Source organism: Impatiens glandulifera, chromosome 2 (genome assembly GCF_907164915.1).
Source record: "Impatiens glandulifera chromosome 2, dImpGla2.1, whole genome shotgun sequence".
Classification (NCBI taxonomy): Eukaryota; Viridiplantae; Streptophyta; class Magnoliopsida; order Ericales; family Balsaminaceae; genus Impatiens; species Impatiens glandulifera.
The window spans coordinates 65,228,270-65,242,615 of NC_061863.1; the positions used below are offsets into that span (position 1 = coordinate 65,228,270).

The following is a 14,346-nucleotide window of genomic DNA, read 5'->3' on the forward strand; positions in this document are numbered from 1 at the left end:
TCTTGTTTCATATTGATTTATTTAAAACAACAATATTGGATTTCATAAGCATTTAGTTATTTAATATTTATTATTTAGATTGAATGAATAATTAAAAATCACAACTTAATCAAAAAAAAGTTGACAGAGAATAAAATCATGTGAAAGTGAGTTATTTAATTTGTTTTTTTGTTCATTAAAAAAAAAGAAAAAAAGCAAAAGCTGCTAGAAAGAAACAAATCAAACACACATGATTTGCATAAATAAATAATTAATAAGGTCAGACCAGACCATAAACAGATGAAGCAAATTTTAGGAATTCAGTGTCTTGTTCCAGTCCCCTCATATCTTCTTCTTTTAGGTTAATCCACGCTTCCACTCCCACTGAACCCGCCGCCGCCGCCGCCTCCTCCGCCGTCGTCGGAAGGAAATAAACAGTATTCCTCAGATTGAGTCCTCCTAGGGTAACCCACGTCGGCGATCCAAACCCAAAATCCACTTCCTGTAACGGTAACTTGTGAAGCGCACTGAAACTCAAACACTCCCCTTCGTTCTTCTTCAATTCCTCCACCCACTCCAGCTGTAAATCTCCATTCTTAAGTTTCTCCAAATACTCTGTATCTATCTTCCTTATTGAATCCCTCATACGCCTCACCATAGCAGACCCGCTTATGTCACTTTCCGTCACCACCACGGCAAACCTGTTTTCAATTATGACAATTAATATTAACAAATTAAACAAATTAAAACAAGTTGATTAATAATAACCTGCTGAGGTTTCCAAAGTATGACGCCGGCAGATGAGGCTTTATTCTTGTCCGGAGATTGACCGCCTGAATCAAACCGTATTTTTTCTTGTTTTTGTTGTTGTTGTTTTTTAAGTGAACGAATCGGGTCCATATGAAGGTGGAAAGGGCCTCGACCAGACTGGGTCGGCAGTAGGCGTTGTTATTATTATTAATATTACTACTGTATTTGTCTCTTAGAAGAGAAAGTGCGGTGCCGGAGAAGATAAACCTCTTTGAGACGACGTTGTTTTCGAGATCGGACGTGCATCTCGAATAACAGCAAGTATCCCGCGGCGGGAACAACGCGGTCATGTCGAATTTGGGTGAAACGATCGATCCGATGTCGTTTCTGGCGGCGGCGGCCCATGCGTTGGCGAAGGTTATGACGGAAAGGGCGTCCATGGTCTTGTGTGAAGAATGTGTTGCGATTGCAATTCCACCGCAGCTAAAGAAGTTGACTTGGATCGACATGATGTGTTGTTTGGTTGGCGGTTTGGGCGGAATCAAGGTCTGGATATCCGACGGCTGAGAGTTATTGACTACGTCGATGAGGCGGTGGTTGCTGATGACTTCGGCTTGGAGGTATTGGATTCCTTCGTCGTTGCAGATGACGGCGTCGTTGGCTTGGATTCGTCCGGCGAGAGGATAGAATCGAGAGAGGGTGAGGGATAGGGATTTTTTGAGGTGAAAAGAGTCAGGAGCGGAGAGATAGTAAAAGATTAGAGGCATGAAATGAGGATCGCTCAATTGATCGAGAAATGAAAGCGGCAAACGACGCAAATCGGGTGGTGTTGGGCTCGACGGCTTCACGATCTCACTAGAAATCAATACAACCTCCATTGTTGTTGTTCTTCTTCAGAGAAACTCTTTGAGATCTCTATTAGTGTAAGCTAAAACAAGTGCCTCTAAACATGCATAGCTGTTGGCTCTCATATATAGACACATTTCAAAAATAATTAGCATAATTTATATATTACCCACCGCAAGTTAGAATCTGGCAAAAATTTAATTATCAAAATACAACCAGATTAATTATTATGAAATTTTTTAAAAACATTATTTACTTCATCGTTTTAAAAAAATTATTTACTTTGTTCGGCCGCCTCCACAATTTTGTAGAAGGTTTCTATCTGTCGTTATAATAATAGCGTCGCGGAGTAACGCATTACGGTTCTTTTCGAGTCAAATGGTCCACTGTAAAATAATCAGATAAATATTCGTTTAACTCAATTCAATTGAGTTCACAGACAACTTTTTCATTATTTTATTGTAAATAAATTTCTTAATTAAAATATTATTTAAAAAATAATTATTTATTTTATTATATATTCATACATTTCAATAACTAAACTTTTTATAATATTAAATTACAATTATATCCAATTTTCAAAATTATATTATTATAAAATGTGAATTAAAATAAATAATTTTGTGATAATTTTTATCTCATGTACATATACATACACGGACAATTGTATGTAATATAATTCTTTTCAAACAAATATTTTCTTGATTTTTTATTTTGTTTGTTTATAAAAAAAATCAAAACAAGGAAATGAAGTAAAAATCATTAAAGTTGGTGTTATGTTATTTTCTTATATTAAAATATATAAAAAAATCAATAAAAACACTCAAATTATAAATAAATAAATACTATAAGACAAAGAACGGATACTCGGGTCAACAATTTGGAGGAGAAGGATTGTCATTAAATTATTGAATTCCCATTCAACTACTACCCAACAAGCTCCATCCCTCATTATTTCTGTGCAATATTCACTATCTTTATTTTTTTGTAAAATATTATTATATATAGATTAATAATAAATACTTTTTTAATATGAGATTATTGTACAAAACTTACATTTAAATAAATCATTCTCATAATAAAACTTATATTTTAACTTTCAAACAATAAACATTTGTTATTTTCTAGAATGTGATCAGTTAATAATTATATTAATAATTTCAACCTAATAAAATATATATTATTTCATTTATCACATAACTCAATTCATTAACTAAAACATTTGATATTTAAAAATATATATAACTTATTTTATCATCATATATTAATATACTTCAAGTATTTTTATCAAATCAAAGAAAAAAAATCTCAAAATAACTCACAAATTATTTAAACAACCAATACCAAATGACTTAATCCCCTCTTTTAGCCTAGCGGCAAAAAGATGGGGATACTTGATGTCCTGAGTTCGAGTCTATCAAATGACAAGTTTCGCTCATCTAGTTAATTTGGTTGAATAGATTTGTGGGTTATGTGTTTAACCCGTGATAATTAGTCGCACTCTAAAATATAAGGGATCCAGCGTTCTAAAAAAATAATCAAAATAAATAAATATATATGTATAAAAATAATATAAAGTTTACCCATCTTAATTGGCTGGAATAGGACTCTAGGAGTGATACCTATGTAGAAATTTCTGATAAAAACTGGGGTAATTATTAAAGTATTAATTTATTGAAGAAAATAATACTTTCATAATTAAAATAATCTTTTATGAGACAATTAATTATAAATTTATTGATCCGATCCCAACTTCTTTGAGGTTTTGAGTTCGAACCCGTTAGAGAATAAACGAAATTAAATTTTTTTATAAATTTATTGTAAAAAATAATCAAAATCCAATTATTGAGTGAAGAACAATTTGATATTTATAATAATTATTGAGTTACACGTAGCAAAACTTAGTGTGACATGTGGATTTCTCTAATATATGAAACTTTAGTTGAGTGTATTTTGATATATAGATAAATTCTTGTGACTATTAGATATTTGTACACGCGTTTGAAACTTTGAATCACACAATGAACACTTGATTATTATGCTGATTTTTTTTTTTGAGTAATAATAAGTTTATGTTTATTTTCACATCACGTTTTTTAAATATAAATTTATCCTATTTTAGGTAACACTAAATTGTGGGTAGGAATAAAAAATGACTCAAGTTGTGAACAAAAATCATTGCATTTTAAGTGCATTTGTTACAACTTAAAATGGGGTCATCATTCTAACATTTATATTTGAATAAATCACTCTTTTATCCTTTATAGTTACAAACCATAAAAGAAAGTAATTAAATAGCTTAGTCTCAGTTATTCTTGAACTGAACTGATGTTTCTCCAGTTATTTTCATTTAATAGGAATTCACAAGAATCACTAATTAAGAGTCTAAATTTGACAGGTTCAAATTTTAATTAAAACTTTTTTATTTTAATTTTGAGTGAAATTGTAATTGTTTTTAACTTTAAGAAAAACTATCACTCTTTAAAAATATTTTAATTATCAACTAAAATATTTTATTCTTCTTTTTATAATTAAATATATTTATATCTCTATAACTTTTTTATAACCCAAACCAACTAAATTGTTTAGAACTAATCTCTAACCACCCATAAACAAAATAATGAACAATATAAAAAAAATAAAGCAAAAAACAATTTAACTAAAAACATAAACATTTTTCATTTTCTGAATCCAAGGTTTTCATGATTATGGTTGAACTACATCATTTTTTTTTCACAAATCACTTATTTTTTAATTTTTTATTATTATTTACTTATGAAGCTAGCTAACATGAGAGTGGTGACACCACTCACTCATGACAAGCAAAAAATTAATTTTCTTCAAATTAATTGTTAAACCTCTATCCTAACAAATGTCAATTATAATTCTTGTAATATATTTTATTCAATTTGATCAATAGATTATTGAAATTATATTTGTACCTTTTCAATACTAAAAAATATCAAATAAACCTATAATATCAATATATTTATTTCTTTCATATTTTAAGAGTTGTAATTTATTTTCTTTCTAATAATATAATTTTTTTTAATATATTAAATCATATACTATATAAAAATATAATAAAATTTCATTAAAATAATTTTAAAGGTTGAACCTTGTCTATCATAATAATTAATGTCAATTATAATTCATATAATATTTTTTTTTTTCAATTTGATCAATAGTTTATCTGAAATTATATTTACACCTCGTCAATACTAAAAGAAATCACATAAACATAAAATATCAATATATTTATTTATATTCATATTTTAAAAGTTCTAGTTTATTTTCTTTTTAATAATATATATTTTCAATATATTAAATCATATACTATATTACAAATATAAAATTTTCATTAAAAATACACTATAAACAATGTCTCCAGCTTAAATTTTCTAACATCCTAAGGCCACTCTCTACTCTAGTGTCATCTTTAATTATAAGTCATGAGAGTTAATTAACTAATTATAAAAAAAAAAATCAAAAAACAATGTCAAGAAAATTGAGGATGGAAACAATTTTTCTTTTTAATAACTTGTGCTCCATTGATATGTTTTTTATTTATTTATTAATTTACAGTAAATAATGTTATAACTTAATATTTGTTTTTACAATTTTTTACTATATGAGATAGGAATGAATGTGGAATTAAACCAAAATTTTGTTAGTGTGCTAATTGTTTATTACCTTTTTTTTGTTGCATTAGTCATATGCCAATTAATGTATCTTTTACCTTATTGGATAAGTTTGAAGATGAAAATAATTGACATATCCATCTTAACTGCACTTGAAATCTATGGCGGCTAGGTTTGGGGAGACAAATGATGCACTTTAATTTCTCTTTAGACATATTACTTGATTTATATTGGTGATTTATTTTTATAATTATATATATGTTTATGCCATTGCAAATCATTGTGGTTTTAATTGTGTGTTATAATGTTTGATAAAATTAATATTCTAAAGTTAATGCTATGATCAAAAGAGAACAACTAATGATGACCAAGATTAGATATCTTCTAGGTACACAATAAAATAATATATATATATATATATATATATATATATATATATATATATATATATATATATATATTTATCTTTATATTTTTGTAAATATCATATTTAGCTATCAATATTTTATATGTCATTATAATCTTTTTCAATGATAATACACATACATATATTGATGAATTAAATCTTAAAAATCACAATTAATTTTAATACTTTAAAATGAAACAAAAGTTAAAAAAAAAAAGTTTGTTTTAATAGATAATGGTTATGCTATTGCAATCACGGCGGGTGTATGCAATTCACCAACTTGAATTCTGAGTGCTTTGATAAAATAATAATAATAATGCTTTAGTATTTTGATAAATATAAGGTAATACTAAGCTAATGCTGTCATCAAAAGTCAACAACTAATTATGAAAATCAATAAATATCTATTCATAAAATAAATTGGATTAATTTGTATATGAGATTAAAAAAGCACATGTCTTAGATAAAAGATGAATTTGGTTCATCACTTTAGTCTTGTCTTATCCCTCTATATATCATGTGACAAGGATAAACATTAGTGTGTAACAAGTTAATATAATTTAAATGTGTGTTTAGTAAATATGTAATTGAAATTGGAATTAGGTATAATTTTAATTCTTAAATTTGACATAGCATTTAAAATTATGAATTGAAATTTGAATTAGAATTCTAATTTTAATTTCAATCTCAATTTAGTTTAATCGAGTATAATTTTATAATTCTCAATTTTACTATTTTTGTATTTGAAATTGTAATTTCAAAATTATTTTTTTATATATATTTAAACAAAATACTTTATTATTTTATAATTTAAAACACGATTACTGTATTCAGTTAATAATTTTAATTATAAAAATTTAGGAGGTTAAAATGTCGAACCAATTTATTTTTTAATTTAGTAAGTTAATAATTTGAGCCGATATATATATTTTTTTTAATTTAAGAAGTTAAGTGAACTGATATTTATTTATTTTAATTTTGAATCGATTTTTTTTAATTTATTAAGTTAAAATATCAAAACAATATTTTTTTTAATAAGAATCAAAATTTAAACAAAATTTTTGACACCTGAGCTATCCTAATTATTGTGTTAAATTAATATTTTTATAAAATAAAAAATATATATTAAAATTATTTTTATTATATTATTTTTTAAACATAAGAACTAAAATTAAATTATAATTGATAATTTTTTCAAACATAAATTTCAATTTCTTATTACACTCATCCAAACCTCATTGTGAGTTTATTTGATTTTACTAGATTTTGTTTTTAATTATTTTTATTATTAAATTGTGTAATTTATGAATAAAATATCTAAATATTATAATTTTACTCATATTAAATTTAAATTTTAAATAATATTTTAATAATTAATATTAAATATTTTTAAAAAAAATCAAATCAGCTCTAGATGTACTTATAATAAGTATGGGAAGACAAATCTAAGGCCTTGCTCATAATTGTTTTTAAACAGATTCCAAAAATAACAAAATTCAACTAATAAAAACATCATAAATACTAAAACATCTTATATTATTTTATTAAAAAAATAATTTTCTATTATATATTAAAAAGTCTTTTTCACCAAATAAACTGGGCCTTTACATAAAATTATATCAAATTTATTCAAACAAATTTATAAAATGTTGATCCGTGACTATTTTGAGAAGATGAGTTTATTTTAGATAAAATATTTAAATTTGTTAATATATATATAATGATATATATATAATTATATAAAAGAAATTTTAATATTTTTATTAATAATTTTAAATAATTTAATTTATAAAAATATAAAAATTAAACATTGAGATTGCTTTATTGAAATGAACTCAATCCGAAGAAAGCAATAAATAAATAATTCATTTTCTATTATGAGAAATTAGGCCAGGTATAATTGAAGGCATGATTAAATAAATTTTCTATAATTATTCAAAAAGGATAAACTACGTTAACAGTAAAAGCAAAATGATATTGTTTAACCGAAATCAAGTTTCAAATCACTTTATTTTTTCTTCCAAATTATTTTATTTTATTTTTACTTTTTAGTAATTAAATTTAATATATATATTAATTCAAAATAAAATTTTACACAAATGCCTTTCTATAATTATTTGTTTTAACAATTTTAATTTTACTTGTTTTGGAATAGTGAAATTTTCTAAATAGAGACGGAATTATTTAACTTTCTTGTAAAAAAATAAATTAGCTACATTATCTTAGTTCTAGTACAGCGATAACTATAGTTTGATACATCATTCTCTCTAAGATCCCGTGTTCAAGCCCGACAGACGAGCGTAAATGGTTATATTAGTTAAATATGTTTGTCCGTTATTTGCTTAATCCGTGAGAAATAGTCGTACTTCGAAGGAAACGCGATATTTTAAAAAAAAATGTTAAGATAAGATAAAACAAAATAAAATAGTTTTGACAACTATAAATGTCAGCTGTGAGCTTAACTTGTGGGGATTAGTAGCACTTCTGGAATGAAACGTAAATTTTTAATTACAAATATGATAAAATAAAATAAAATAAAAAACGGTTTGAAAAACTATAAATCGAACAAACCTGAGGGATATATGTATGATTTATTAGTATTACTCACATTAATAATTTTTTTTCATTCCAAAATGCTTAAATGGATCATTTCCGTATTATAATTTATTATAGATTAAATGTATAAACACAGCATATTTCTAAAAATATTTTAGATAGTGTTTATTTTAATTTTAAATAATAAATTTTCTTCTTTCATTTTATTTAGAATGAAAAGTAATAGAACCTTGGATTTGGAGAGTATGTTTGTAAATATAAAAGAATTAATACAATTTCATATGCTTTTGATTTATTTATTAAAAACTCCAGCCTGTCACCCCAGTGGATCTTACACAAACAAATTTTTAGTTGTTAATGACTCATCTCTAATTTAACACGTTGAAAAACTTATAAATAATTTTGTCCCTGTAATAATAATGTAGCCGAAGCCATTTATTGCCGACTTTAATTTCTCATTGAAATATAATAAAATTATTTTAGGATAATACGAAAAGTCATGTTGCACATGTACCGATGTCTCAGTAGATAGATAAATAATTATTTTTTTTCTTGTCGGTTGTAACTTGAGATTATCTACACTAGCATTTAGCCCGTGCATTTGCACGAGTAATAATATAAAAACCGTGAAAAAAAATTACGGAAAACATTTTTTATTTTATTTTTAACCGTTTTAAGTTTATGGGTGAGTCAACCCACAATCCGACACAAGTATTCATTTACTCAACATCACTATATATTAGTTAATTAAAAAATTGAACTTATATTAATATAAAAACGTCCCGCGTTTATCAAATTTGGTGTTGAATTTAAAATATAAAGTCTTTGTAGCCTAGTTGGTTAAAGAGTTGTACTTGTTTTGTTAGGTTGCAAGTTCGAAACATACCTCTAGAATTTTTAATTTTATTTTTAACCGTTTTAAATTTAAAAACGGGTAAACCCACAATCCGACCCAAGTATCCAAATTAACCACAGCTCTCGACCCGGCAATCCGGACACTTTAAAAATTAAGCATCATTATATATATATAGATTAGTTAGTTAAAAAGTTGAACTTATATTAATATTAAAACGTCCCGCGTTTATCAAATTTGGTGTTTGAATTTAAAATATAAAGTCTTTGTAGCCTAGTTGGTTAAAGAGTTGTACTTGTTTTGTTAGGTTGCAAGTTCGAAACATACCTCTAGCATTTTTAATTTTATTTTTAATCGTTTTAAATTTAAAAACGGATAAACCCACAATCCGACCCAAGTATCCAAATTAACCACAACTCTCGACCCGGCAATCCGGACACTTTAAAAATTAAGCATCATTATATATATATAGATTAGTTAGTTAAAAAGTTGAACTTATATTAATGTTAAAAAGTCCTGCGTTTATCAAATTTGGTGTTTGAATTTAAAATATAAAGTCTTTGTAGCCTAGTTGGTTAAAGAGTTGTACTTGTTTTGTTAGGTTGCAAGTTCGAAACATACCTCTAGCATTTTTAATTTTATTTTTAACCGTTTTAAATTTAAAAACGGGTCAACCCACAATCCGACCCAAGTATCCAAATTAACCACAACTCTCGACCCGGCAATCCGGACACTTTAAAAATTAAGCATCATTATATATATATAGATTTGCACGATAATTTAATAAAGTAATTTTAACTAATAGATTAATATAATTTTTTTTAATCAAACATGTTTTGCTTACTTTTAATTTTAACATTTTTTTTCTCTCAATCACCTCTTTAAATATTTGTTATTCATTCATTCTAGCTAATTGATTTCATTTTTTATTATTTTTTATTTTCTTATGAAAAAATGATTAAGAAATTTTATTTTTTTATTTTTTATAATAAATAAATTAAACAATAAATAAAAATTAGACAATTGAAAAATATTACATACAAAATTAATGTACGAGAAAAAGTAAAAAAAACCATAAATTATTTTTTAATTTAAATGATTTATTAAAATTTAAAATTAAATAAATAAAAAATATTAAGTTTATAAATTGAACAGTGAGTTATATTTTATTAATAATTTATAAAAGTTTATTAAAGAAATTAAAATGATTCATATTAAAATTATATATATAATATTAATTATTATTGCAAATATAAAAAATAAACAAGTTCAATATAAAACTTAATTAAACATATTTAATGTTACCGATTAAAATAAATTAAATATTATTAAACGTAATTTAGAATAAGCGTGGTAACAAATAAACTGATTATAAGCTCAATTAAATTATCATAATATTTTGAATTTTTAATTAAAATCTTCAATTTAAAAAAACAAAAAAAGACCGATTAAAATAAATTAAATAATATTAAACGTAATTCAATTCAGAATAAGTGTGGTAACAGATAAACTGATTATAAGCTCAATTAAATTATCATAATATTTTGAATTTTTAATTAAAATCTTCAATTTAAAAGAAAAAAAAAAGAAGACAGATGAGAGTATATATAATAGACCACATATTATTATGAATATACTGTAATAGTTTCTTAATAATTGTTTTTTTTTTATTTGGAGAAACTATCTATTTGAACAAGATCTCTCCTAGACCAGAGTTGCCCTTGAACAAAAATAATATAAGACAATGTATAGGCTCAAAAATTATAATCTAAGTTTTATTAATCTTTATAGTCTTATCCAAATTCTTTGATATGTTATTAAATAAATAAAATATTGCTTGAGCACATAATTGATAGTAGACAACCATTTACTACAAATTTTTATTAATTTCTCCAGATTTTCAAATAATAAACTTTACTTTAGTTTTGTAAAAAAATAATGGGATAATGAAAGCAATGCTCATAATTAAGTACTGTTTGACTATATATATATAATTTGTATTTTTTTATTATACATAAAATCAAGTTATATTTTTTAATTCTAAACTAAGAATTTGTACTTCCAAATATTAATAAACAAAAATCAAGATGTAGGGATGATTCACTAATAAAAAAAATAGTTACTATGGAGGAAAAATTTTTAGGGTGAGAAAATAAAAGCGTATTTGTGAGTGTAGTGAAAGTTCTCGAAAATAATAAAAAAGTATTTGTGAGGACAGTTCTAATACCCTTAGAAATAATAAAAGAGTATTTATGGTGGCAGTTTTAATGCCCTCGGAAATAATAAAAGAGCATTTGTGAGGGCAATTCTAATGCTCTCGGAAAATTCTTTTAATTATTAAAAAAAACATTTCAAATGCTCTCGGCTATACTTTTTTTTAAAATAAAACGTTTATAAACCGAATTCTACCTATTTTAAACCAAACAATTTCAGACTTACATACACAATTAGAAATACCGAATTTGATATATCAAAATCTCAATAATCCAAAAATACAATTATTCAATAAACTTCAATCTTCAATTCATTCAACATTACAATATCTAATAAACCAAAATCCCATTTAACCCATAATCAAAGTATTTAAAAATATAAAAAAGCATCATATACCCTATTGATCCGGTGGTGGAAGTGGAGAATATCTCGCCATAAATGCCGCCAACTAGTTCTGAAATTCTTCGCTTTATCTTTGTGACTCAAGAGCTTGTCTTTCAATTTCAATTTGCATTTGTCTTTGTGTCTCTTGTGCTTCTCTTTTAGCTTCACGTGTTTCTCTTTGTGACTCAAGAACTAAAGTCTCTAGTTGTTCTCATTTCAAAACCTCCTCTTGTAATTCGGTACGCAACTTCTCAACCTCTTGCTCACTCCGCTGAGATTTGCTTCTATCACGCAAATTTCCTCTAAACTGGGTGGGCCTCACACCGGTTCCCATTCCATTGACTCTCCCATACCCTTGTCGTCCAAAAACATTCTCGGTCAGCTCATAATCAGACATTTCGAGATTTCTTTCGAGCGTCTGACGCATCACATCCTACAAAAAGAAATAATAGTTGATTAATTAATTATAAATCAATAAATAAGTGAAATATGAAATGGAACGTACTAGAGATTCGCCGGAAAGAAGAAACAAAAAAGAAGAAAGAAATAGACGATTTAGGGCTAAATTAAATTTATTTACGTGAGTCTTATGAGTTCCTCGGAAATAAATATTCTTATCAGGCTCTCGGTAATTATTATGTTGTTTTTAATTGTTGAGATTTTTCTAAACCCATGCTAATAATATTGAAAAACAATTCGTTTCATCGTGCTTCTTAATTGAATCTATCTAACAATAAGAAGATACAATAGAGTCACTCTTTAAAACGAAATGATAATTTTAAACCTAGGAAATATTAGGAATTCGATAAAAGAAAATTTTGATTCATGCGATAAATTCCATGAATTCATTGTCGGATTCAAGCTTCTTCATTTCCTCCTCCTCCAAGTTAATCCAAACCTCAACCCCATCGCCCGACGCTGCCGGCAGAAACGCCACCACGTTCTTGAAATCAAAATGTGCCAGGCTCACCCAATCGGGTTTTCCCCACCCGAAATCCGCTTCATAAAACGGGAACCTGTTCATACTGCTGAACCCCAACCGAACCACATCCCCTCCGGTCACCTCCTTCAACCCGCCTAAGGCCAAATCCACGTCCCCGTTCTGCAGCCTCTTCACATATTCCCCGTCTACTTTCTTGATCCCCTCCCTAAAAGCTGCCACCAAGCCGTAACCCTTCTCCGCCGGTTCTCCCATGTCCGGAAAACCCATCGCGAACCAGCTTAGGTTCCCGGAATACGAATCCAGCTTCGGATCTGCCCGTGTTCGGAGATTCAACGCTTGGGTAGCGATGTATTTTACACCCGACCGCTCCAGGTGCTTCCCGATTTGGATATACCTGGTCCATATAAAAGTAGACACCGCCTCGACCCCGCTCGGACGGATTTCGGGAGTGGCGTATTTCTCTTTGAGTGAAGATATGGATGAATTGCTGAAATTGAAAACCCTGTTTATAATCTTCTCGTCCTTACGGTTATCATCGGTGCTTTCAGCGTTTCTGAATTCGGGAAGATCTCGCGGAGGGAAAACAGAGGCAACATCGAATTCGGGCTTGGTTGGGTCTTTACCGTTGGCGGACGCGGCCCAGGAATTGATGAAAGTGACGGCGGAGAAGGTGTCGGCGATTTTATGGGACATGCAGATTCCGACAGCCAGGCCGCCGCATTCGAATACGTTGGCTTGAACAGACAAGATCCGGGAGTTATCCCCGTTTTCTAAGTCCTGGAAGGGAAGTAACTGTCTCACTTCTTTGGGATTTTTCTCGGCGACGACGTCAGAAATTCGGAGGTCGACGACGACGGATTCGGAGAACTCCACGCCGGTGTCGTCGCAGTCGATGAATAAAGGGTCTGTTTCTCGGCCGGCAAATGGGTAGTAAAGGGGAAGCACGTCGGCGAGGGATTGCTTTAGTCGGTCGATCCTTTGGCGATTGGCAGGTATGGGATCGGCGTTGGTGGGTGGTGGTAGGTAGTAGTAAATGAAGGCCATGAAGAATTTAGGAGTGATTTGGTCGATGAAGGAGCGGCGGAGGCGGCGGAGATGGGTGGGGGTCGGAGAAGAAGGCTTGATAATCTCGGTTGACGTCTTCACTACCTTCATGTTCATCGTTAATGGGGAGTTTGAAAGCTTTAAAGATTGATGATAGAAGGGGATGGGGATGGGGATGGAATAGAGCATTTTACACACTTTATTTATATATAGTTTCTTGGAATAAATAAAATATAATTTTCTTTGTCTAAAATTAATTATTACATCTTATTCAAAGTGGTTTATTTTTCCACCGTTGAGTGGGTTGTTAATCTTTTATTTAATTACGAGTGTCTTTATATTATCTCTCACATTATTTGTACAAACCTGATTTATAACCTCTCTTAAATTTTGTCATTCTCATTCTTTAATATTAAACATTTTAAAATTATTTTTACACTAAACAAAATTAAGTATAAATTACTAATATATATAATAACAATTTAAACAATTTTTTTTAAACAAAAATACATAAATCTTTAGTTGGTATATTTTTATTTTTTATTTGTTAATCATTATATTAATATGCTAAGTTTTGATATTTAATTATTAATATATTTTTATCCAAGTTGTTTTTGTTCAACTATTAAACCATGATATTATTACATTTTTAAGTTGTTTTTTACTGATTTTTTTCTTATAAAATTCTTAATTATATACCATTTTGTTGATCTTTTAAATTAGAATTTGA

General features: G+C 27.6%; 2 protein-coding genes across 2 annotated transcripts; both read right to left on the minus strand.

Moving 5' to 3' along the window:
* Positions 1–259: 259 nt before the first annotated feature.
* On the minus strand, positions 260–12,026 carry LOC124925231 (stemmadenine O-acetyltransferase-like). Its single transcript, XM_047465201.1, has 4 exons — positions 11,853–12,026; positions 11,642–11,718; positions 748–1,620; positions 260–680 (listed from the first exon to the last, which is right to left on the minus strand). Exons 1-4 carry the CDS (start codon positions 12,024–12,026, stop codon positions 260–262), a joined length of 1,545 nt encoding a protein of 514 aa, XP_047321157.1.
* Positions 12,027–12,425: 399 nt separating this feature from the next.
* LOC124926037 (stemmadenine O-acetyltransferase-like) lies at positions 12,426–13,774 on the minus strand. The gene has a single exon (XM_047466195.1). The coding sequence runs from the start codon at positions 13,731–13,733 to the stop codon at positions 12,453–12,455; it is 1,281 nt and encodes a 426-aa protein (XP_047322151.1). The 5' UTR covers positions 13,734–13,774; the 3' UTR covers positions 12,426–12,452.
* Positions 13,775–14,346: the final 572 nt, after the last annotated feature.

Excerpts from the sequence above, each read along its gene's own strand:
- LOC124925231 (XM_047465201.1), bottom strand. The coding sequence starts at position 12,026 with ATGTCTGATTATGAGCTGACCGAGAATGTTTTTGGACGACAAGGGTAT. Across the intron at positions 11,719-11,852 it reads GTACCGAATTACAAGAGGAG|ATAAAGCGAAGAATTTCAGA; the intron begins GTTTTGAAATGA and ends TGAGTCACAAAG. Across the intron at positions 1,621-11,641 it reads TCCACCACCGGATCAATAGG|AAGAACAACAACAATGGAGG; the intron begins GTATATGATGCT and ends GTTTCTCTGAAG.
- LOC124926037 (XM_047466195.1), bottom strand. The coding sequence starts at position 13,733 with ATGAACATGAAGGTAGTGAAGACGTCAACCGAGATTATCAAGCCTTCT.